Genomic DNA, 26,655 nt, shown 5'->3' on the forward strand with positions numbered 1-26,655 from the left:
GATTAACGAGGATTCGTGTACATGTTAAAATTTGAGTTTTTTGAGTGATTAAATTTGCATTATTATTGCATTATAGAATTACTGCATTTTCAAAAATCCTTCCTTTTTTACAGGCCGTCTCTTACTAACTCTACACAATCACATCTGCACTTGGTCTTGATTGGCTCACCTCACTGAACTATTGCTAAAATGCTTCCAATCAGGCCGGTGTGCAGCATCTGAAGTGGAAATTCTCCATTCAGTTACCTCATTTGAACTTGAGGAGCTGGTGTTGTCAGCCAATCAGGGTCCAGTATTGAGACTGTTGTGTCTTCAAATTCGTTCAATAAATACCCTTTTAACTAAACTACATGTATTTGCAATATATTTATGAAGAACATTATTCTCATCCTGAGACATACTATATTTGAAAACATAGTCATGGAAACTAAATAATATGGGCCCTGGTTTGTTCATAAAGCACTTGCCAAGTAATTAATTATTCATTAGGATTTGATTTATTCATGATGCAGCAATTGCTGACACAATAACCACCAATATGTTCCCTTGCTAGTTAGTATTTCACTTACTGACTTGTGTGTGTACATATTACAATATTCATTAGCATTGTACTTATTTGTGGCTGCTGCAGAGTTAATTAATAACTAAAATATTCCCAAATGATTAATTAAACTGGTAGTTAGAACTGTAGTTATTAATGCATTATTAAGTATGTGCATATTAATCAGAAAATTAGTTGACCATGACTGACACATTCTTAATAACTAAGCAACATGTTAGCGCATAGTTAGTTAATGCTTAAACACTAGTTAATTAAGCATTAATTGGTGAACCGTAATGTTAAGTGTGACCCCTGGTGGTGCATGCTTTTGTTTTGTGTACACACACACACACACACACACACACACACACACTCACACACACACCAGGGGTGCAAAAAATAATAGAACCAGAGTCTCATTCCCACAGGAAGGAATCAATAATTAATAGCTTGGAAATTCCCACTGCAGGCTATATTATGCAAACAATAGATTTTTAATATATTGACGTGGCAGCTAGGAAACATCGCTGATGAAAATAAACAAGATGGACAGTTATAAAAGATGAGGGGTGATGCCTATCTCAGCACTGACAGAGATGGCGAGAACAGGCTGTGCTCTTGTTGTGAACAGTCTTAGGTGGTAATGAAAAATAAATAATACTTTTGTTATCATCCACTCTAAATATCAGATTGAAGCTGAATTATCTGGAAACTCAATCCCAACCCAATCCCTCAATTTGGTTTCCTCATAATCAGCCGTCGCCTTGACACAGGTGCACACAAAGCTAGCTTAGATGAGAAAAAGGTAGAAAAGTTGGCTTTCTCTAGGTGGAAGTGTTCCCACTACTTTGATTTTATTGAGGAAAAGTAGGACAAGAACATAGCACATCAATGCTGGCTGATTATGCTGACCATTCACGCAGAAGTGCACAGGAGAGGTAATGGAGTTATCCTGATTTTTTAAGGTACAAGGGGACACAATCACCAATTTCCGCAGTGTGGAAAAGTAATATAATGAGTGGCATATTAATTTATTGTTCCCAGGAAGTAATAAGAAAAGTAGAAATATTACTTTTGAAAGGAGTAATGAGGAATGTATTGCTTTTTTGTTTGCGTAATGAGTCCAACACCAGTTATGAGAGCCTTGTTATTTTACAAAAAGCGTATAATGACTGCTTATATGACCATGTCACAAGGCACAAAAACAGAGTTACATATACTATTTCCATTATATGTAAGATTAGGGACTGTCACTTAGCAACTAGGGATAGAAACTGCAGTCTTACTGAGGCTTTCTTCACTGGCAAACCAACTCCTTGATTATTATGAAATCAAAAATCCTGATTTGGGTGACCTACGTGAGCCTGCTAGGTTTGGCAGTAGCTCAGCTCTCAAACAGCAGGCTGATTTCATAGTGTTGGCTATTTACTTAACAGGAGCAAAAACTTTCAAAATAATTCAAGCACACTTGCTCATTCTGGCCCCTTTCTTTCAAGTGTGTGATCAAAAGGCATAGATCACTGTGAAATTAGCTTTCTCAGTGGAGTTGACAGTATGGGTGTAACACAAAGAGTTCATGCCCTATGTATTCAGTGATCTGTGTCTTTTGATCAGACGTTAGAGACACAGTATGTGTATGTGTGTGTGTGTGTGTGTGTGTGTGTGTGTGTGTGTGTGTTTGGCGCACATGGTCGCAGTCTTACCCTGTGGACTGTTAGCTCTCTGTGTTCTCTCCAACTCATAGGCTCTCTGCTCCCATTCCTCCTCTCTCTCATCTCTCGCTCTCTCCTGCCCTTCCTCCCTGGCTGCCTCCCCCTCCCAGGATACTTTGTGGGCGGGGCTAAGTTCCGAGCGACAGGGCGACGCTGATGGGAGATTGGGTGCCACGCTGCACACCGCGACACCCCTCCTGCTGGCCCCGGCCCGGACATTAGACATGTCTGACAGGAAGCTGCTCAGCTGTGGAGAGGAAGAAAAAAGAAAACAGTGACGCACCAAAAAAAGCACAAACAGTTACAGTTTCTAAAGTTACAATGGAATTAAAAAATACTTTTTCACCTTGTTAGCTAATTCTCCACATCATAGCTTACACCTTTTTAACAATAAATGCCAAAAAAAAAAATCACAAAATATATCAAAATCCCATTACTTCTACTTGACACGAGTGGCAACATGGTACGGCGGGACAGCATTGTTGTGTGTTCACCCCGAAAGCCTCATTTTCTTTTCCTAAGACACCACGGTTGCGTCCCAGTGGATAGAATTTATTCATTTTGAAGGACAGGGGTAATGGAGGTGTTGGAAGCAAGTGGTCCTCTACAACACAATGCAGGCCGGCATCCAGTCCTTCTGAGTCACTTCCCGTTTGGTCCAACCTATCCAATCAATTTTTGAACAGTCTCTCCCTACATTATATCCCGCACCAACATCTTGTTTTAACTGGAAATCCGTTGAATTATGAAAGCAAGATGCCATCAAAATGCTGTTTCCTTGTGATATGAATTTAAATTGTCATTACGATAGTGTCTTGCAATCCTGCAAATGGGCGGCCCATTTATGACAAGATATGGACATCAATTTCAATAATTCATTTGCGCACATGCACACACACACACACACGTATACTCTATTGTATCACACTCTACTGTACCTGGCTCCCCTCACTAGAAGTGGTCTTGTCACCATCCACGCTCCTCATGCCCTGGTTGCAGAGTCCTCCTGGTAGTGGGGAGTGGGTGGTGGGACGCACCATGACCTGAGGAGGGCCCCCGCTGCCTCCTCCCCCATCACCGTAGCTACTTGTTGCCCCCGGTGAGCCTGACACACGCACTGCCTGGAACTCGATCCCCTCCGCCCCCATGCCGGTCTTGTGCAGCATGTAGCTGGTCTCTGTGGAAATAGCGGAGACGCCCATCACGGCCTGAGTGCCTGGGCCCGGATCTGAGTCTTTCCTGAAGGTGATTTTCTTCCTGAAGGCGATGAAGAGTACGAGGAGGAGAATGATGACGAAGGCGAGGACCCCGATGCCAATGATCTCTCCTGGTCCAACGTAAGAGAGGGGCTCCGCCTAGGCAAGATGTAGAGAAAACCAGGAAATATCAGGAAACCACTGACATTATCTCTCATTCTAAACGGCAAGATTGCATACATCGTTGCCGTTGGGTGAAAACCTAGTAATTCCAGTTTTGGTGATTTTCATGTTTTAACTTCAACTGAAGGATTACACGCTCCCCCATGTGTTGAGAAAATTCTACAACCCTTGGGTTTGTGAAATCTTTTCAAAATTATAAAAGATTTAGATAAACTCAAAAAAATGCATGGCCGTCAAGCTGAAAACTAGGCTGTTTTTCTTAGTTCTTGAAAAGTTAACATTACGGAGATACAAGGTTTCCACCTGACAACAGTGACAAGCATTTATTCCTTTACAGTACAAATTAATCTCATTCAAATTATTCAGGAAGTCACGCAAAAGAAAATAATTTCAGGTGAGGGTTTGATTCAGACCTTCATTTAAAACTCCACTTATTGGTTCTTAATTCGTTTTTTTACACGAGTCTCTCTCCACACTTTCCAACCTTGAAGTTAGGCATGGAAAATAGTGGCCTCCAGCAAGATGTACTCTTGTGGAAGAGATCTATGTAAATTAATGCGTAACCACCAGAGTACAACAAGTTGTTGAAAAGACCACCAGAATTTTAATCCACCTGTGAATTTGAAACCTTGCAATGAGTCAAGCTGAGTTTTATGAAAGAAAACATTGTCTGATTATAAGTGAGCCGTGCCGCACACAGATTTGACATTTTGTCGGTGTGACAACTAGATTTTAGAATAGTTTATATAATGCGCGGCGGTCCTGTTAGATAAGTATCCAACCATTTATCTACTTATCACTACAAAGGATTACAACAGTCACACTTGCAGTCTTGCATTGTGGTGCAAATGAGACATTCATTCTACAATGTCTTATTTTAATAGAATGAATGTGACAAGCAGGCTGCAGTTAAAAAGGTGAACTTCTAATTAGCTGTGTTTATTTCTAGCTATACCTGCCTTCAAATGTCTTTATACAGTAGATACCAATAACAACAAACAAAAGTAACCTGTCTGCCTGTACTGCATGCAGCCTGATAGACTATGTAGACCAAGGTTACATTTCACCTAATTACAGTCTTTTAGGGAATAATAAGAGCTCCATCCTCCTCACATTATGTAACCATTAATTAGGCTTGCAGTCTCAGTGGAAGGTATACAAGACAAAAAGTAAAGAGCTCGACAACTGCAAATGAAAAATGTCACTACCTATTACCAGACTTTCATTCATCTACTGTAGATAGAGGTGACAAAGATACAAAGCAGGTGAATAAAACCTTCTTGGGAGGCCAATGCACACTCCAAATTCTCATTACCTATTGAGTATGCCAAGTCCAAATAGGGGCGACTCAAATGTCTGTAAATCCTCAAAAGAAAGTAACCTTCAAAGCCTTTTAATTTTCACTTCTGCTTCAGTTTATTGTCTAAGATTTACTATTAGTTGAGTTAAATTTCATTTTCAGCCATAGGAGCAGTGAGTACAAGGAAATCTGCCAATTACAGTAAAATAGTCAGTGTGCACTTAACCCACAGAGACTGACACCACTTTTGTAGACATTATTTAAAATGAGCACCGCTACACCTTTAATGACCGATCCAATTCTTTGCCATGACAAAATCAGGGAATCAGGGGATTTTTGTCAGGGATTTTTTTTGGGACTTAAAGGTTGCCTCATAAAGTACTTCATGCAATCTGCTAGACATGTACTCCTACTTTGACTTAAGTTAAATTTAACTGCACATTCACTTGTGTATATTTCAAATATTTCAGCACTCTTTCAACCTTTGTTCATACTATACCTGCGTGTCCCCGGAGATCAACTCTCCACAAAACTGACCCTCGAACCCTTCCGAACAGTTACAGTAGAATGCCCCGAACGTGTTCACACACTCTCCTTCGTTCTTGCACTCCTCCCGGTCACACTCATTTACATCCTCATCACATCTGCAGAGGCACACACAAATACATTGCTATGCAGAGGAGTGGAGAAGATGATTGGTATCGAAGGGAGACAGAAGAATAAAAGATGGAAGTGTGACACTGAGTCCAAAAATGTAGGGGAAGAGAAAGAAAATAAATGCTTTGGAGATCAGATCTATTCAGAGTGCATTTCTTTTGCTAAATAAAGGGGTTACTTTCTGGGATAACCTATTATCATCATTTAAATGTGCTGTGAAAGAAATATGCCTCTGTGCAGGGATGCACAGTTTCATGCGTACACACACAGACACATACTTCTGCATAAAGATGCGCACAGAGAGACACTAACACACTTTAACTCGACACACATGCACGCTTGTCTTAGCTTGTCATTTCAAACAAGATGCCCCGCTGTGAGGGAGACAGAAAATACATGCCTTTCTCCTTTCAATTAGTTTTTCTTAATGGGATTTTTCAAACATTGTACAAAAGATGACTTGATGTCAGAAGAAAAACATTTCTGAGTTTTGGGGCAGCTGCCTTGTAAAACTATCCAAAGTTCTGCTTGAATGAAAAAAAAACAAACATAGAGTGTGCAGTTGGATAATTCCTTTATACAAACACAGAGAGTCATTTACAAATTAGTTTTAGAAAAAAGAGCACCATTAGGTTAAAATCAATAAACTCTTATATTGCATATGTATATACACATTTCAGTGTAATAACAATTATCAATTTACAAGAAAGGTTCCAATTTCATAGTCAATTACACTTAACAGCTGTTTGCTTGTATCACATATTTGCAGTGACTATAGTTTCAATCAGTGTTTATCCTCATCTAATGATTTTCAAAAGCTGCTGCTCCCTCTTCATTTTCATCTTGGTTAATTTTCAACTCTTTCTAATTTCATCTGACTTCACCAGCAGCACTAAAGAGTCTTTGTCCACAACATTAGAAAAAGCAGAAGCATTTTCTCCTTTGAGGGTGAACTGCTCTCTAGTGGTGGCTCTATTGAACAGCGAAAGGACGGCATGAGCAGAGAGGTTATTTCAAAGGCAATTACTGAGCTGTAATTAAGAAGGCAATTGGAGAACGATTAAAAGCTTTTCAACTGAAATTGCGTGGAATTAAATTAGAAACACTAAATTAACTCACACAATAACAACCAAAGAAAAAACATAGTGGGTGCTGGGCTAATGTGGACTAATGTGTGTGTGTGTTTACACAGTCATACATGTGTTCCTGTGTGTTTGGATGTGTGTTTGTGCGTGTTTTGGATGTGTGTGTATGAGACAGGAGATAAAAACTGTTAATGTTAATGTGATAGCGTGCCTCCGCTTGGCACGGACTGAGATTAAATTTCTAAATCATCACTATACTAATTGTCATCATACACAAACGGTACAAACGGGACACACCATTAGTCAACACTGTCTATCCAATCAGTGATTAAGGCTTAACGGTATATGTGTGATTGCAGACTATCGTATCTTACATAAGTCCTGCGAGTCCTCTGGGACAGCCGCAGAGGAAGGCGCTGCCCACCGGCTTACAGTCCCCGCCATTCTGGCATGGGTTTGGCATGCAGGACGTCAGCTCAATTTCACAGCGCCCTCCAGTGAAGCCTGCACTGCAACTGCACATAAAGCCTGTTGGGGAGAGATTAAACATGTGTGAGAATTAATAACAAACATCTAATATGTGATATGTGATATGATATGTGAGTAATGACTGAAACATCAAGGTTTACAAATCAGTAGAATACATTGTACATGGCCACTACTGCACATACATGCTGTCAAGTCAAAATCATGTGTCTTTGAAAATAACAATCAATATGTGGATGCTTCATCAAAGATGCTTAACACATAATAGACATGTTAAGTACCTTCAATTCAAGTAAATCATGAAAAAAATTGACTGAATTGATTGAAATGTTTAACATGACAGCAGGCATTCATACAACAAGACTACTACAGCCACACACATCCACACAGTGACACACGGACCTCCGGAGGGCAGGCTGCTGCAGATGGCTCCGTTGAGGCAGGGCTGACTGACACAGGGATCTGGATAAAGCACACAGCCCAACTTGACCTCGCTCAGCCCGGCTATCTCAGCGTAACGGCTTCTCTTATTCTGGAGTGGCAGCTCGTTACCGTTCAGCATCAGCGAGCCCAGGCAGCCCTGGAAGCCGTCCTGTGCCCGCGGGGGGCCCCTCGCACCGCGATCCCCCGGTCCTAGACCTGAGCTCCTCCCCGGCCCCGGGCTTGGCCTCTCACCTAGCCCGGTCGGTGGCCTCACCTGGGCCCCGAAGAAGAAAGATGAGTCAGGGGCCAGAGGCCAGAGGCGGACAGGCGCTCTGGCTGCTCTGCGGCGCTCCACATAGCTGTCATCCAATGACAGGAGGGTATAGTTGCGAGTCAGCTCCAAGGCAACAGCGTGCCAGAGGCCGTCATTTATCGGTCTGCCAGAGATACCCATAATACCAAGGGTGTTGTCACAGTCCAGCTGGAACCAGAGTCGACCCCCTTCAATCTGAGGAAGAAGTAAATACAGTAGGCTTCCTTGAGCAGATCTAGCATTGTGCTACAATAAAGTGCAGCATGTGGATGGGTATGCATGTGTACCTTGAGCATGGTGCAGGGGTTAACGCGTGTGAACATAATGACTCCTCTTCTCTGAAGTGTTCTGATCCTCAGGCCGAGCTTCATCTCTCCGCTCTGGCCGCTCTCCGTCACTCTGTACTTGATGTAACTGTTTCCTGAGAAACTCAGAGAGGTTTGGCCTACAGTACACATCCAACAAACATAGAGACACAGAAATAAAATTAAAGGGGAAAAGTTTAAATTTATAGAAAAAAAAGACAGAGAAAACATTAAAAGCATTGCAAAGTTGTAATCTACTAATCTGCCCAAATCTGTTTATTTACATGAGTGGCCTCTGCTGCATGCATCTACTACCTGCGTACCTGCGCACTCGTCCAGCCTGTCAGGCTGACACTGGCAGACAGATGGCGCTGTAGGACCAGAGCGAACACACTGCATGTCTGCTGGACAGGACTGACCTTCACAAAGCTCCAGAGGGGTGGGGCATGTTCCTCCTGTTTGGATGGGTGAGATATATGAAGATGAGAATACTTTAAAATTTCAGAATACAATTGCTAATAATGATTCTGCAATTTTAAATGAACGGGATAGTTTAAAGGGTGGCAAACAGCCTAAAATCAATGAAATTCTAAGTCATGATTTTCTTTGTCTGCCTGTCTGTCAGTCTGCCTGTCTGTCTGTCTGTCTGTCTGTCTGTCTATCTCTGATTTAGCCTATTTTATAAAAATGATGCAATTCAAGATGCATCACAATTTGTGATACATCATAAATTAATACATTTTTAAAATTAGAGATTTAATATTATATGATGTAAATTAAATATTGTACTGGGGTACCTTGATACTAACACTAACAAGAACAGTTAGCATTAATGTAAATAAAAGACAACACAATATCAAAGTAAAAAAAAAGACATTTGATGTATCATGTATGAAAAAACCTGAAAATCCAAAATGCCTTGCTGTGGGCCTAAGGATTCCAAAGAGACTTCTACATTAGAAGATCTGAGGGCAATACTGGTAACTTATCTAAAAAGCAGCTGAGACACATTTTCAGGTGTAAGTCAAACACTAACAGGTAGTCCATGAAGACACTGAAGTACAGGGTTAATGCGAGCTTTGCCTTAGTCAGACGTCTAGCTGCAGAAATTTCACATCCGAGTGTGAGTGCTGTGCTCACCAGGGCAGGTGCAGGTCTCCGTGCGGCCGAACCTCGGCGACACGAGGCTGACCCTCTCCGTGCTGTAGGTGACCAGAGAGCTCCCCTCCATCACCAGGGTCTGTTCACACACCCTGTCCCCGCAGTCCAGCTCCCCAGAACAGGCTTGGCTCACCACCACCGCCCCAGCTAGGACACCCCGAAACTGTCCCCGCGCCCCAGCCTCCTCCAGCCTGGTGGACAGCTCCTGGCTGGAGTAGAACCCGCCCATCCCCCCGCTCCCTGATGTCTCCGGCCTCTCCATGGCCAGCAGCAAGTCCACATCAGGGGTCCCCATCACCGGCTGCACGCTGAGTATGTGGAGGGGATCCTGTTGCCCCGGCGACCATTTCCAGCCGGCCAGGCCCCGTAACATGAGTTTGATCTGGCTGAGGTAGCGACTGAGCAGATCTTCTGGGGACAGGGAGCTGAAGCGCAAGGTGAGGGCGCTTCGCAACAGCACATCTGTCACCTGCTGCACCCGGACGGACACGTCTGCGATCACAGCGAAGCGTCCGTCACTCACTGTAGCGTTCATCTGGTATCTGAGGGAAAAGACAAACAAAAGCACATATTGTTGTGAACCAGAATATTGTCGCTGCCAGGTTACAACCTCCAAAATGTCAGCTTTCAAGAACTGAGAAGCAAGCCCGGTTTGTATAAAAGTTTGTAAAAAGTTTTTATAATTTTCTCCACTCATAGAGGAGCATGCAATCCTTTTTTTTCCAATTTAAGTTACAATATTTTCGCATGACAATAGTGATTTGTAACATGAAAAAAGTGTTTTTCCCCTATCATCACAAAATTAAATTCTCAGCATGCATCTGTGTGTGTGTGTGTGTGTGTGTGCGTGTGTGCGTGTGTGGTAGTGTGTACCTGCCAGGTTCCAGTCCTGGCAGAGCCACAATACTGCCATCCTGTCTGTTGATCTTGAACATGCTCTTCAGCTGAGGCTTCTGAGTAAATGACAGCACGTCATTTAGTAGAGGAACTAAGGCCCCTAAAAGTTGAGATACCCCTACCCGAGGTAGAACAAAGCACAACCATGTTTTTTCATAACTTTAATATGTCTAGTTTTTGAAATGGATGGTTGTATAAAAATATTTTACTGCAAAATTAGTTTATTTGGTTGATGTTTGGATCCTCCCCAAAACCGAAAATAGTGAAAATTTAGGCTTCTCCAAAAGGGACAGCATCTGCTTTATCACATGTATCTCTGGAAATAATGATCAGAATGTCACCAAATTTGGACTGGATGTTCACAGACAGTTATTGCATACAATAAAGCCAAGATTTCATCAATACCTTAGTCCATCTTTGAAATGTATACACTTAAACACACATGAATTATAGGCGGAAATTGAATAGGACATTAAAAATCCAAAAGGTATGTATATATATGTCTGCCATTATTAAAATAAGGAGACCAATCATCAAAAAATGTCATTTATATGTACCAAAGACTGTTATCTTATCATAAAAGTAGGTTATTTGACTATTCACTTCACCCTCTGATGTCACCAGCCCCTAACAGCTAACTAGTGCAGCCAGCACTTAAAACAGACAAATACAATGGGGCCCTATTGGTGTAAATGTGTGTTAGAAGGACACAAACCATAGATTAAAGCCAAAAACTATATACATTTAATGCAAACAGGTTCAATAGACATTTCTTTATCATTTTAAATATACTCTTTCTATATATTTTAATGTTTTCTTTGAATAACAATGACAATAATAATAATAATAAACTTTATTTATGTAGCACCTTTCATATCATAAAATGCAGCTCAAAGTGCTTTACAAGAGAAACAATAAAAATCAATATATAAAGATAAAAACAATCTTAAGATATAGAACGCATGAAACAGGTATAATAATAAAATAAATAAAAAATATTTTTTCATTTTTGGGACATTTAGCAAGCCAGCACTAGACGACCTAAGGGAACGGTTTGGAACATACTCAGATAAGCAGTCAGAGAGATATGAAGGTGCTAAACCATTTAGGGCCTTGTAAACAAGTAAAAGAATTTAAAATCAGTCCTCAACGTTACATGGAGCCAGTGCAATGAGGCTAGAACTAGTGTAATATGTTCTCTTTTTCTGGTTTTTATTAAAATTCTGGCTGCTGCATTTTGTACAAGTTGCAGCCTATCAATATTTTTTTTAGGTAATCCAGTAAAGAGTGCATTGCAATAATCTAGCCAAGAGAAGACAAATGCATGGGTCAACTTTTTGGCATCTTCCAATGGGAGGTAGGGTCTAACTCTTGCTATATTTCTTAAATGAAAACAATGTAACATTGTTGATATGTAATTTAAAATCCAACTCAGTGTCAAGAATAACACCCAGGTTTTTTACTTCAGGCTTATTCTGTAGAGCCAGACTTCCAAATCCGCTTGATATCTTTTCTCTCTGTGCATTTGTACCAATTACAAGAATTTCTGTTTTATCTTCATTTAATTTGAGGACATTTTTACTCATCCACTGTTTAATGCTGGATAGGCAATTTATCAAGGGATTTAGGGCATCGGTGTCATCTGGCGCTACAGATAAATATAGCTGAGTGCAGTGGTAGAATGTAATTAAGTACATTTACTCAAGTACTGTACTTAAGTACAATTTAGAGGTACTTGTACTTTATTTGAGTATTTCCATTTCATGCTACTTTATACTTATACTCCACGACCTTTCAGAGGGAAATATTGTACTTTTTACTCCACTACATTTATTTGACAGCTTTAGTTACTAGTTACTTTGCAGATTTAGATTTATACAAATTATAAATCAACTAATACATTATGATATATTTTTATAGGTTAAGCTACCCAGCAGAATATAAAGTAATTAAAATTAGCTCCACCTTTACCAGCTGCAACATTAAAGTGATGAACACATTAATGCATCAATAATTATAGTCCAATAACATGATTTATATGATTCAGAAATGGGCCATTCTGCATAATGACTACTTTTACTTTTGCTACTTTAAGTATATTTTGATGCTAATACTTTTGTACTTTGACTTAAGTAAGATTTTGAATGCAGGACTTTACTTCTAACAGAGTATTTTTACACTGTGCTATTGCTACTTTTACTTAAGTCAAAGATCTGAATACTTCCACCACTGGCTGAGTGTCATCAGCATAACAATGAAAATTCACTCCATGATCACAAATAATTTTTCCAAGTGGCAGCATATACAGACAAAACAGTAAAGGACCAAGAATAGAACCCTGTGGAATACCTGAAAAAATGTCATGCTTGTCTGAAACATGGTCACCAAGACTAACAAAATAGCTTCTGCCAGTAAGGTAAGTATTAAACCAGGTCAGGGCTGTGCCTGAGAGAACCAATTTTCAAGATGGTTTAGAAGTATCCCATGATCGACTGTATCAAACGCAGCAGTCAGATCGAGAAGTACAAGAATAGAAACATTTTTGTTGTCGGCGCTCACTCTAAGATCATTTATTACTTTTACAAGCGTTGTTTCAGTACTGTGTCCCCTTCTAAAACCAGACTGAAATTTTTCATGAATCTTGTTGTCATGTAAGAACGCATCCAACTGTTTAAACACTGCCTTTTCCAATATCTTACTCAGAAAAGGCAGGTTGGAAATAGGCCTAAAATTGCCCAAAACAGAAGAATCAAGATTGACTAGAGCTGTTTTGAGTGAATCTGGAAAATGCCTGTTTCTAGAGAGCAATTTACAATATCCAGTACATCACCAATCAAACGATCTAAGACCTCCTTAAAGAAAGTAGTGGGAATTGCATCCAGGGAGCAAGTGGATGAGTTCCCCTTCACTAATTGTACTAAAAGAATTCAGGTTTCCCGGAGAACCATTAAAGATCAGATTTTTTTTTATTTTCAAGAGTATTCACAATACCAGCTTGGATATTAACAATCTTATTATCAAAAAATGAAAATTCCTCACATTTTGATTTTGAGGCATGGCATATTTGTTCATGAAACTGGGAAGGATTTAAGAGGCGATCGATGGTAGAAAATAAGATTCTAGGGTTGTTCCCGCTTTCACTGATAATCTTAGAGAAGTATGCCTGCCTCGCACAGCGTAAGGCTTTATTATAATCATATATGGATTTTGTAAGTATCTCTCGGTTCACTGATGAGATCATTTACAACAAAAGTCTTATTTGTAAGTGCCCGGATGTTTAACAGAGCCATGTTTACCTTTTGTTCATGGCCGATTGAAATCAAATACTTTGCATTTGATTGGACCGCTAAACAGTGGGCGGGGCTTAGAGTTTAGCACGATACAGAGCTACAGAGGACTGTTGGCTCCACACACACCTCCCTCACCTGTTGTTAGATCAGGAGGAGAACAAGGGAGAGATGAATGAATTAGACCTCAGCGACATTGTTTTGGAAATGAAAACAAAGTTTTTGCCCACTGATATCCAAACACACATCTCTTCCTCTCTCTCTCTCCATGTTGCTCTGTCAGCTACCACCCAGAAACAGTGAAGTGTGGTTTTATATGACCGGTGTGGCTAGCTAGAGGTTGAAGAATGATTGACGGGTGGATGTCATGATATTATTGGTTGAAATTGGTTGGTTCATGCTTACGTAAGCACACGGCATATTTTGTTTTACAGGTAGAAAACATGATTGGATTTTGATATAATTTTGGCATATATTGTTAGATAGGTGCACAATATGACCGGGGATGTGATCTAAAAGGGTTAAAAATGCATTTTTCATTTCATCTCGACTTTAAGTTAAGTTTCAGTGTCCACCTCACCGCTGCTCTCCATGTCTGATATTTGTATTTGTATACTTTATTATCCCCGTGGGGAAATTTGTCCTCTGCATTTGACCCAGGAGCAGTGGGCAGCCGCAGTACAGCGCCCGGGGACCAACTCCAGTTCTTTTTGCCAGTGCCTTGATCAGGGGCACTGACAGGAGTATTAACCCTAACATACATGTCTTTGACATACATGACATGTATCAAAGACATACATGTCTTTTGTCTTTGATGGTGGGAGGAAACCCACACAAACATGGGGAGAACATGCAAACTCCACACAGAAAGGACCTGTGTGTGTTTACACATGCCGTCCAATATGTGTTTACTCTCCACAATGTTCCTCTCAGTTAACAGCTGACTGTTAAAAATACGCTCTGAAACTAGCGTGGTTAAACTAGCATAAAACTCGAACTCAGATCACACTTTAAAACTTAAAAATACTTTAAAATGCTCAGAATCTAGCGTGGCAGAGAGCGTGGCAGAGAGCGGAGCCAGACTTCCAAATCTGTTTGATATCTTTTCTCTCTGTGCATTTGTACCACAATATACTGTATGGTGATAATATGAGCCAACAGGCTGCATGACACAATATTTTCCAAATGATTTAACTGAAAATCTTGACTGAATGAATTGGAAAAATCAAAGATGAATCATAAATTGGATCCTAAATGAATAATCAATTATATACAATATAGATATACAATGTGACCCAACATTTTAAGTTCTAGGGTGCAACTATGCCGTCATCCACAATTCTGTTAGGGCATCTGTTAGGAGGACCCCAGTGTATATCTATACTGTATATAAATGATTATGCCAATTTATGATTCATCTTTGATTTTTCCAATTCATTCAGTCAAAATTTTCAGTTAAATCATTTGGAAAATATTGTGTCATGCAGCCTGTTGGCTCATATTATCATCATGCAGTATATTGGCATTGTTATTCAAAGAAAACATTAAAATATATAGAAAGAGTATATTTAAAATGATAAAGAAATGTCTATTGAACCTGTTTGCATTAAATGTATATAGTTTTTGGCTTTAATCTATGGTTTGTGTCCTTCTAACACACATTTACACCAATAGGGCCCCATTGTATTTGTCTGTTTTAAGTGCTGGCTGCACTAGTTAGCTGTTAGGGGCTGGTGACATCAGAGGGTGAAGTGAATAGTCAAATAACCTACTTTTATGATAAGATAACAGTCTTTGGTACATATAAATGACATTTTGTGGTGATTGGTCTCCATATTTTAATAATGGCAGACATATATATACATACCTTTTGGATTTTTAATGTCCTATTCAATTTCCGCCTATAATTCATGTGTGTTTAAGTGTATACATTTCAAAGATGGACTAAGGTATTGATGAAATCTTGGCTTTATTGTATGCAATAACTGTCTGTGAACATCCAGTCCAAATTTGGTGACATTCTGATCATTATTTCCAGAGATACATGTGATAAAGCAGATGCTGTCCCTTTTGGAGAAGCCTAAATTTTCACTATTTTCGGTTTTGGGGAGGATCCAAACATCAACCAAATAAACTAATTTTGCAGAAAAATATTTTTATACAACCATCCATTTCAAAAACTAGACATATTAAAGTTATGAAAAAACATGGTTGTGCTTTGTTCTACCTCGGGTAGGGGTATCTCAAAAACTAAAGCCTTTTTTGGAGATTTGTTCCTCTACTAATTGGGGTCTCTGTCAGTTGCATAGATCCGACCTATCGGGCCGCCCGGGAAAGCGTCTGTCACCATGACAATGAGGATTTCCAGGGGAGAGACAGAGGGTTTGTACTGACTATTCCCAATAACCCTCAGAAACACCCAGGACGCGGAGGTAAGGCGTGGCTTACCAGAGTCACTGGCCTGAGAGACAGAAGAAGAAACATAAAAATAATTCAATATATTGACTAACTGCAGTCATTAGCAAAGAACATTCCTCTATGCCACTATAGCAGTTAGATGGACTTGTGGAAAGTTACCTTTTGCCAGGGAATGCTGCTGAGAAACACCCTCTGCTCCTCAACAACTACCACTGAGGAGTCCTTCAGGATGGCATTTAACTCCTAATTGCTCCAATGGAGCTACTCAGTGGCTGACAGTGAAAGACTGCAGTAGCACTGGGCATCTCCCAGGGGCAACTGTGTGTAACTGTGTGAGTGTGAAGCAGGGTTTTGCTGAAAAGTGCATTTGTGCTAAGTCAAACTTCCCTGAATAAACAATGGTAAAAAAAAGACAATCTCTGACCTGAATTTCGAGGGTGAACTCCCTGGGGGCCTCAGGTCCAAACACACGGTTGGACCTCACAGTTCCTGTCTGGTCCAGGGAGAAGAAATTGCCCTCATTTCCAGACACAATGCGAAACTCGAATGGAGGGCCATTTCTAGGGGAGTCTTTATCGCTGACTGACAGCTTCACAAGGGTGGCGCCAGCAGGTTGGTTTAGCTGGAAGGATGGAGAGAGAAGAGTTGAAATGACGCTAGCACACAAACACACATATATACGCTAACACACATGAACACACACACACAGACTTTTACCTGTATAATGGCTGTGGAGTTGGGAGGGGAGAAGGCAGGAGGGTTGTCGTTGACGTCAGAGATGTCGATGTTAACAGTGACAGTGGAGGACATGGCAGGAGAGCCGCTGTCGAACGCCTGCACTGACAGAGAGAACCGGGAGACCTAGACAGAGCAGAGGGAGATGTCTGTATATATCAGACAATATGGCAAGGATAGCAAAGGTGCACTGTTATGCTTGCATAATGCCAGACTTCAGTGGGTGTTGACCTTGGCATTTGCTGCCTTGGCTGTGCTCATGAACCAGAAAATTACTATCGATTCTTTATGAGACATTGTACTTGAAGATGCATCCTTACTAGTTCTCGGTCGAGCCGCTTATTGACTTTGAGCAGGCCTGTTACAGGGTCAATCCAGAACTGGTTGCTACGATCACCTTTCAGGATAGAGTAGGTGATTCGCCCATTCACCTGGCTGTCCAGGTCTTCAGCCAGCAACTACAGAAAACACATACAGTCAAACGAAAGTAAAAGCAAGGAGAAAAAAAATGCTGACAGCCCAATATAAAGATGACAACAAATCAAGAACAAATGTTACCCTAGTAACTGTCTGCCCAACGGACGCATCCTCGCTGACCAGAACATTGTAAATGTCTTGACTGAAGGCCGGAGCATTATCGTTGACATCCATGAGTTCGATGGTTACCATGGTAGCAGTGCTGAGAGGAGGGGTGCCGCTGTCCCAGGCCTCAATAGTCAGGTAGTAGTCCTTACACACCTCAAAGTCCAGATCATCAGCGACAGAAATAGAGCCTATAATAACATACATGCAGATATGCAAGTGCACACAAACACATACACACACAGTCACACACACACACACACACACACACACACACAAAGAGACATGACAAGCATCCCATGTTACACAAGTAAATTGCCAAAACATACACAATAACAAACTAATCAAAAAGCAAAGGTTTGTACACACATACACAGTGTTTTCACTTTCTGGCTGAGGTATTAGTAAAGCAATTTATCATTATGTCTTCCAAAATTGATGACCACAAAAATGTATTCATTTGTCACTATTTAAGGTTTGGGTTAGGCATGGGGTCTTCAGCAAGGTTAAGGGTGGGGTTAAAGGTAAGAATAGGTTAATATTTTACTTTATTTGGTGAAAATTATGATGAATTTGCACTTTGGCCAGAAAGGCAGCCACTTACCCAGGCTCCTGTCTATGGTGAACTTTCCTAGCTCGTTGCCAGAACGGATGTTGTAGGTGATCTCAGCGTTAGGTCCGATGTCAACGCTAGTGGCCAACACCCGCAGCACCTCAGTCCCCACAGCTACATCCTCAGGAACAGTAACGGCATAGTCCCTCCTCTGGAAGACCGGGGCATTGTCATTCACATCCAGGACCATAACAGTCAGATCAACCTGGGAGAGACACAACAGATTATGATTATAAATCCCCACCAACGCCAGTGTGTCTATGCCGCTCCCCGGCCCTGACAGCTCAGCATCAGCACCATGGACAGTGGACCATCAAACATAATCAAAGAGCACATGGGGCGACTGCTAAGCGGCCTCACCTGACCCCACTTCCATGTGACTGCGGTGCCACAGCTGCAGTCAATTTGCGGCTCATCATGGTAGCCTCAAAATGAGCCAAGACAGAACAGACTGGTGATAACACAGAGCCAAAACTGTCTCAGCTTGTCTGACACTCTTTTTTTCCTCTGTTCCAATACAGACACCGGCTGGGACCGCAAATGGAGGCTGACAGACAAGCCATTTCCATCTCTGGACAACCGCAGTTCAACAGCAATGCCTGGAGCCACTCTGCACCCCTTTTCAGCCACACAGTTTGGCTCCTCACTCCCTGCTTGGGCTATTTGTAATGAATCATCCATCAGGGGCTGTTCTGCACTTCTGCTGTCTCTATGTGTTTTTCCCTGCTGGCATCTTCCACACGCACACCACCAGATGGATGACAATGTGTACAGCTGACTAATGGTATCATTAAAATAACATCCATCCCTTGATGTAATTGCTCAGTATCTGAAAAACACAACAATTACATCACCTAAAATATGACTATTTTGAAAGTTAATTGCTCAAGATTGTTGACAACTTTGATAATAAAAAGTATTTTTTCTTTTTATGTCAGCAATCATTTTGTCAGAGTAGGTTTCATTTTTTTTCAAATAGTATCTTCTTTTGGATTAAAATTCACATTATATGTTTGCAGGTAGGTTTAGTGACAGGCAGATGGCAGACATGCAGGTGTATAGAGACATAGAGGCATTTCACAAAATTATGAACCAAAGGACAACAGAGGAGAAAATATCACACAAAAGCACAACTGTGAGTGTGAACCTGCATAATTTTGACTCCCCACCTACCTGTGAGGAGAGCGCCCCCTGTTGCCCGGCTTGGTCAGTGGCCTGGACTCGAACCCGGTAGGATTCTCGGACCTCTCTGTCCAGAGGCTTCTCCAGGATCACCACCCCAGACACTGGGTCGATGGAAAAGAACCCGTTGGCTGAATCCACCAGAGAGTAGACCAATGAACGGTTAAGACCTGGAGAAGACAGACAAAACATTTATGCACATCCAAGAGATTGATATGAGGCTGAAATGTTCTTGATTAAGTGTCTTGCTCAAGGACATGTCAACAGCGTCGATGCTTGGCGACATGGGGGCTTGAATCTGTGTTCACTGGTCAGAGGTGGAGACTCGAGTCACATGACTTGGACTCAAATCAGACTTGAGTCACAATTTTAATTGCTTGAGACTTGACTTGTACTTTGATGACTTGAAAAAGTTTCTAAAGTCTTGACAAAAGATCTTGTGTTTGTGTAAATGACTGAAAGTGATGAGATCTGTTCCACCAGATGAAGACTGAATTTAAATTATGTTTTCTGAATTTGTATGGAATGATTTAATTAACTGAATTTGAAACTGATTAAAGAAATCAAACTCATGATACTCTTACCAAGTTTTTATCCTAGAAAAACCATACTGCATTGAAAAGTCTTAGATATTTTGTTTTCTTTAATATATTATGTTGATATATTCTTGTTCTACATTTAGACTTGAGACTTGACATTAATGACATGGACTTGACTTGGATTTGACTTGGTAATCTACATTTAGACTTGGGACTTGATTTAAGACTTGGACCTCAATACTTGACTTGGGACTCGAGGAAAGTTGACTTGGTCACACCTCTGTCACTGGTTGAAGAAAAGTCTCCCTACTAACTACCCAGCTCTACTGCCACATACTTAAAAAGTAGATGCTGATATTTTCACTGTGATATGTAATACACGGGTAACTCACATAGGAAAGCGTAGTACCAGCTTACCTTCATCAGGGTCGCTGGCCTGCAGCCGGGTGAGCAGAGCCTTGGGTGAGGCATTCTCATAAACACTAGTCATGTATTGGGTAGAGGAGAAAGAGGGGAAGTTGTCGTTTACATCCAATACCCTGAGAAAAATTTCAGAGCGACAGAAGAGCCCGCCTCCATCAGTTGCCTGGGCAATGAGTTTGTAGCTGGCCGTCTTTTCCCGATCCATAAAGGTGGCTGTACGCAACTCACCTTTGTATGCAAACAGTTAAAGTAAGAAACAGACAAGACAGAGAGGTAGAAAACAAAAGAGAGAACGTTTTATTTGTGGTGTATTGTTTTTTTTGTTTTGATCAAACAAAACCTGAAGAAAATACTAATGAGAGTACCGGTGTTTGCGTCCATGTAGAAATCTTCAACTCCTATGCCAAACAGTGAATATTGGATCTCAGCACTGGAGCCTGAGTCAGCATCTGTTGCTCCCACTGTCAGAATGCCCTTGTTAGTGGGGATGTCCTCAGGAAAAGAGGCACTATACACCGCCTGGCACAGCACCCACATCCACACACACACACACACACACACACACACACACACAGAGAAGCACACACTGAAACCACACTGCCTGACAAAAATCAGTTCTACGCATCAAAAAACACATTAAACTGCTCTGCCCTGCATCCATTATCCCTGTTGATAGAACAAGCACAACAGAGTTAAGTGCCCTTTTCTGCCCCTGCCTCCACCCATACCAATCCCTGCCTTTAGAAATGAACCGTGTGGCCTGACTATTTTGCCAAACACATCCAGGAAAAATGGGCGAACTATGCCTAAGCACAATGCTGTGTACCCTGTTCTGCTGCTTTACTCTATTGTTCCCTTCCTACCCCCGATACCTGACTCATTGCTACTGCTACTACTAATGCTGGGACTACTGCTACTACTACTAGACTACTGCTACTGCTACTACTACAACTACTGCTACTGCTACTACTACTACTACTACTACTACTATAAATACTACTGCTACTACTGGTGCTACTACAGCTACTATTGCTACTGCTACTACTACTACTACTGCTGCTACTACTACTACTACTACTACCACTACTGCTACTAATACTTCTATGACTACTACACTCCTACTATTGCTACTACTACTGCTACTTCTGTTACTCCTACTACAACTACTACTGCTAAGACTAAGCTGCTCCTACTACTACCACTACTACTACAACTATGGCTGCTACTACTACTAGTGCTGCTACTACTGCAACTTCTACTACTGCTACTACCACCTCTACTGCTGCTACTACTACTGTTAACACTACTACTAGGCTACTACTGCTACTGCTAGCCTACTACTTCAACTACAAAATGTGTCAGTAGAGCACAGACCTCCGCCATGTCTGACAACACCCCGCAAGGAAGTTATGCACCTTTTGGTGATATGCCACACCTACCATGACGCCCCCTTTTGGCCAAATTGACATGAAAAGTTAATCAGTTCTTCCTTCGACCATAACCAACCTTCATACCAAGTTTTGTGCATATCTGTGCCCAACTTTTTGAGATATTCTGCTAACAGACGGACAGACGGACAAACATAGTACTACTATTACAACTACTAGGCTACTACCACTACTGCTGCTACTACTACTACTATTACTAGCTTACTACTAGTGCAACTGCTACTACTACCAGTAATAACAATAGAAGAAAATAAGCGCTATCAAAGACAGTATAAACACAGAGTCTGCCTCTCCGTGCCTCTTGGTACAGCTGATGCCTCTATCCACCCTGTAACGTCAGATGAACCACTTCACTCAGCAGTTAGATAGGCCTGTCTAAGAACAGAAGGAATATGAGAGGAGAGCAGGGAGAAAGGGAGGGCTTATTTCAAAGAGATTTAGTCAGAGTTTAGAAAGAGAATAAAACTTCCTCAACTAATTAAGTAAAATCGAAGAATTGCAGTATACCACTAAATGCAGGGGAATATTCCCAGAAGGCCCCACAACCCAATTATCATCCCTTTTCACAGTGTTTTTCCTCGCATAGATCAGCTTTTAGCATAGCATTAGCACTGACTTTAGGATGGGCTTTTACAGTCAAAAGTGCAAGGATTGGGACAGTGAATTGAGGCTGATTGTTTTTTTACCACTGATGTAATTTGTAAATAATTTGTAAATAATTTTAATTCACATGAAAGGATGAGGCAAAAGTACCGTTTATAAGCTTTTGATTGTGGGTATTTTTAAACCTCTATATTATACCATATTACAGTCAGTTTATGTGTTCAGTCCTATGAATAAAGTATAAAGTAGTATAAAGAGCGATTTATCTGCTTTCAGTTTATGAACCAACAACTTACTACCCTGCAGTACTTTGGTACAATGTAGAATAAAGGATTGATATTTAATTGAACAAATCCTGTGCAACAACAACAGCAGCCAAAATTCCCTCACAGCCTTGAGACAACAGCTGTTGTATGAAGGGTTTTATGATAAAACTTTATTCACTTATCATTAATCTGTCCCAATACCTAGGCTCGCCGGTAATTGCAGGGACTGATTTGAATAAACAACATTGTTCTACCATGGTTTTACAAAGAAGCAAATTAGATAAGTCTACAGCCAAATTACTCACTTTATTTCAGTGCCGTAATACTTGTATTTTGACTGTATTATCATATGATCAAAATGCAAGTATTCTTTCTGTGTTTAGACAAAGATTTAACTGGAGAGTTGTTAGTGTGGAGCCAAACAGTGGATAGAGAAAATCACTGTACCAAAAGCCCCAAAAGGCAGACTTACTGCAATTCTGTCTTTGATAGCACTTTGTAACTTTGTTTGAACTTGGCTGGAAAAGAACACAGTGATCTCCATGGTCTGGTCAGTCAATATTCTCTAGCTATCTCTGTTTGTACTGAATATTTTCATTATCCCCATTTCCTATTCCGCGTTGATGCCTGACCTGGTTGCAGATGGGACTGTTATCGTTGGCGTCCATGACAGTCACCTCCACGACGGTGCGGGTGACGTATAAGCCGTCACTGGCTGTGATGTTGAGCAGATACCAATCCTGCTGCTCGCGGTCCAGTAGGCCACTCACATACACCTTCCACTCCCCCTGCACAAGGGCCAGTCCAAACACACCCCGCGGGTTACCGCCTGGGGATTACAATGACAAGGGTTAACATACTGACACTTGTAGCAGTAACCAACATCCCCTTTTTCCCCCTTCTACTGGGATCTTATTTTTTATTTGCAGTTATTTAAGTTACTATATAGTTTCCCTCCCTATTATCATAACTTTTTTATTCTCCTAAATTATTTGTTAAATGTTTATTTGTTAAATGCTCTGTTTTGTTTGTTTTCTGTCTTGTTTTTCTTTTATGTTAATGAATGGAGTCTTAGAAGACTAACCCAATGGGCTAAAAGAGATCTGAACAGATCCAACACAATCTTAAAGCCAAACACACTTACATTTTCAAAAGCAAAGAAGCTCACACACACACACTCACGCATGTGCGCACACACACACACACGCAGGTGAAACAATATTTTAGTTTCATCCTGATAACCCAATCCCATCAGTAGATGAACCTTCAAACACCAGACAAAGGCGCCATGATCTAATTGTGAGTGTTGAACAAACTGTGAGCCTCATTCACAAAACAAATAAATACGTTGTCCGTCATGAATGATGCAGACACCCTCTGGGCCAGTGACAAAATTCACCATCCCTCCAAGCAGGTATGGAAGTTATGGCATTCTAAAGTTTGAAAATTTGACCTTTTATTATAGCACTTCCATCAGACCAGTGGTGTCACGTTCAGGTAAAAAGGTTGACCTTTAATTATAGCATCCTCATGCCAATCAGTGTAATTTTTTAAATGCTGGAACACTGCAAAGATGTATCAACCTTCCAAGTTTCATTAAAATCAGTGATGTCTGAGAAATCACCTGAGATATCACATTTGACGGACAGATGGATGAGACACAGCCCGAACCCACCCCCCCCCCCCCCCCACACACACACACACACACGCACACACACACACGCATACATTGGATTGGATTTCATGTCACGGGGGACAAGCACTGCAGCACTGAAGATGCACACTGAAGTATAATATATTCATTCCCTCACCAGTAATGTGAAAGCTGACTAGGCGGTTTTGATCCGTGCCATCTCCATCCATGGTGTTCAGAATCGCCACCACTTCACCGAGGGGGTCGCTCTCCTTCACTGCACCCCGGTAGCACTCCCTCTCAAACCGCGGCGGGTTGTCGTTAACGTCCGACACCGTGATGGTTACCATGGTGGTGGAGGAGAGCGACTGCAGCTCGCCCAGGTCGCACGCCACTACTTCAAAGCTGTAGCTGGAGCAAGCCTCGTGGTCCATCTGGCTCACTGTGGTGATCCAGCCTGTTTTACTGTCAATGGCAAAGACGGAACTTGAAGTGATGGGGCTACTGCTTTTGGAACGAGGGTCTTTTCTTAACTCCACATTCTGGGTGAGCAGAGGTCCGAGGCTGTAGGCTACCTGCAATTTGAAGAATAAAACTTGTGATAAAAGCTTTTCTATTTAGGTATTGAAATAGAGACACTGCAACACTTTGAAATGTATCATTGTGTTGAGAAAAGCATTTGTAATAGAACATTAAAATACTGTGTGTATATCAGTCTTGGTTATAAAGCACCTGTCCATTGGAGCCCCAGTCTGGATCAAGCGCACGCACTTGGACCACTCTAGTCCCCACTGGCATGCCCTCCATCACCGTGGCAAAATAGGTGTTAGTCTCAAATGCTGGCTTGTTGTCATTCACATCAAGGATCTATACGTGACAAATCATCATTGATTCAACTCAACCAAGGCTAAATGACACTATTGAAAAGATAATGCTATGAGAATTACAGCTTCCTCTTTGTTTGATTTTTAAATCAGAAATTCAGCATTTTAATAATAGGGGTGACCGTGACAACTTTAAAACACCTATGCAACAGGCACCATGTTTCACTTCATCACCAACCTTAACCTCCAGGTCCACGGTGGAGACAGACTCTATCAGGTCTCTTCTTGTTGTAGCCGCAACCTTGAAGCGGAAGATGCTGACCTGCTCATAGTCCAGAGGCTTGACCAGACGGATCAGACCCGTCTCCCTCTCCACCAGGAAAGTACCTCCCTGGTTGCTGTCCAGTGTCTCCCCTCCAACTGCAGCGAAGAACCCTGTCTGTCCCGGGCCCATGTAGACAGACCCCAGGGCCGTACCTACCGCTGTGTCCTCGGGGATGGTGAAGGAGTACTGGGGCTGGCTGAAGGAGGGAACAAAGGCGTCCGGAGGGAGGACATGGATGAAGGCGGACACCAGGGAGTGTTTGGCAGGCGAACCGCAGTCAGTGGCTTTGACAAAGAAGGACAGCACTGTTCCCTGCAGGTGGTCCACAGTGCTTTTGGTCATCATCCATCCGCTGTCTGGCTCCACCTGGGCAGCACCAAAATCTTCATCTCAATCAACTTTAGAACATTCTTCTTCATTCTTTTGAACATTGCCCTTACATAAAAGTCACATGTGAAAACCCACATGTGCTTTTTCGACGCATCATATCATGTTTTCATATCATGTTTTCATATCATGTTTTCCAAATTCACATGTGAAGATGACACGTCTCTTTGCATGTGAAATTACGTTTTCACATGTGAAACAAATTTTGTCATATGTAATGGAAGGTGAAAATGTGAAAAAACTGTTCACATGCGGGAAAAAACTTTTGACCTATAAATTGAAATGTTCATATCTGAAGTAAAAATGTGATGTCAGAATACAATGTAAAAAAACATTCTTCACATATGGAAACCAACGTGTCCAAAAAGCACATTTGAATTCATATATGGGTTTTCACATGTACGTTTTTTGGTAGTAGAACTTAAAACTTTCCCTTATTTTTCCTTGAGGGATTTGAGGAGATTTTTGCAGCTGCAAAACATACAGCTACGTGGGGAAAATATGTTTTTCATGTCCCACAATTTTATTATACAGTAGTCTAAAGGCTTGTTAAAAACACAAAACTTACTGACCTCCAGCACATCAACCAGTGACAGGCGTGCTTCGCTGTAAAGGGAGTAGGTGACCCTTCCGTTGGGCCCAGCATCAGGGTCGCTGGCCTGGATCTGCGTGACCAGAGAGCCCTTGGCAACGTTAGCTTTGATGCTCATGCGGTACTCCACTGCTCTGAACCGAGGGGCATTGTCATTCTCATCAGCCAGGATCACACGTACTGTGCAAAAGGACGCACGGCCTGGAACAATGACAGGACATAAATGCATACATTTATCAAATTTGACTTTAAGCTGGGAATGTTGAAGATTCAATGCTGTCAAGGTGTCAAGATCTATGTGCACTCCTTTTCTATCGCTTGCTTGTAATTTTGGATATCTAGGAATTTGAGCTTATTTCATTGTTGCAATCATTGTAAGTCACTCTGGAGAAGTCCATCAACTGAATATCTAAAATGTTAAAATATAAATGTAATGTACACATGGTCAAAGATTCACACTCATAAATGTTCAAAAGTGTAGGATGTCATTATAGGCAACATCGACAAGACATTTACCAAATACAACCACTATTCATGTA

At 41.3% G+C, this 26,655-nt stretch overlaps 1 protein-coding gene across 1 annotated transcript in view; it reads right to left on the minus strand.

Moving 5' to 3' along the window:
- Window positions 1-26,655, minus strand: part of LOC139658405 (protocadherin Fat 3) — a 72,356-nt gene that overhangs the window by 7,171 nt on the left and 38,530 nt on the right. The window contains exons 27-49 of the mRNA XM_071536534.1: window positions 26,097-26,317; window positions 25,051-25,503; window positions 24,721-24,855; window positions 24,167-24,563; window positions 22,988-23,184; window positions 20,404-20,557; window positions 20,033-20,266; window positions 19,068-19,246; window positions 17,886-18,099; window positions 17,258-17,472; window positions 17,020-17,157; window positions 16,682-16,825; window positions 16,389-16,586; window positions 15,835-16,007; window positions 10,236-10,340; window positions 9,342-9,904; window positions 8,525-8,656; window positions 8,184-8,341; window positions 7,563-8,091; window positions 7,049-7,202; window positions 5,432-5,576; window positions 3,192-3,608; window positions 2,245-2,500 (exon numbers count right to left, since the gene is read on the minus strand). Of these exons, the coding sequence (XP_071392635.1) occupies window positions 2,245-2,500; window positions 3,192-3,608; window positions 5,432-5,576; window positions 7,049-7,202; window positions 7,563-8,091; window positions 8,184-8,341; window positions 8,525-8,656; window positions 9,342-9,904; window positions 10,236-10,340; window positions 15,835-16,007; window positions 16,389-16,586; window positions 16,682-16,825; window positions 17,020-17,157; window positions 17,258-17,472; window positions 17,886-18,099; window positions 19,068-19,246; window positions 20,033-20,266; window positions 20,404-20,557; window positions 22,988-23,184; window positions 24,167-24,563; window positions 24,721-24,855; window positions 25,051-25,503; window positions 26,097-26,317 (5,511 nt within the window). The remainder of the gene's footprint in view (window positions 1-2,244; window positions 2,501-3,191; window positions 3,609-5,431; window positions 5,577-7,048; window positions 7,203-7,562; window positions 8,092-8,183; window positions 8,342-8,524; window positions 8,657-9,341; window positions 9,905-10,235; window positions 10,341-15,834; window positions 16,008-16,388; window positions 16,587-16,681; window positions 16,826-17,019; window positions 17,158-17,257; window positions 17,473-17,885; window positions 18,100-19,067; window positions 19,247-20,032; window positions 20,267-20,403; window positions 20,558-22,987; window positions 23,185-24,166; window positions 24,564-24,720; window positions 24,856-25,050; window positions 25,504-26,096; window positions 26,318-26,655) is intronic.

The sequence above is a fragment of the Centroberyx affinis genome, unplaced genomic scaffold (assembly GCF_046629955.1).
Source record: "Centroberyx affinis isolate AG114_WGS23_722 - 3 ecotype Tasmania unplaced genomic scaffold, CSIRO-AGI_Caff_v1 ptg002889l_1, whole genome shotgun sequence".
NCBI lineage: Eukaryota > Metazoa > Chordata > Actinopteri > Beryciformes > Berycidae > Centroberyx > Centroberyx affinis.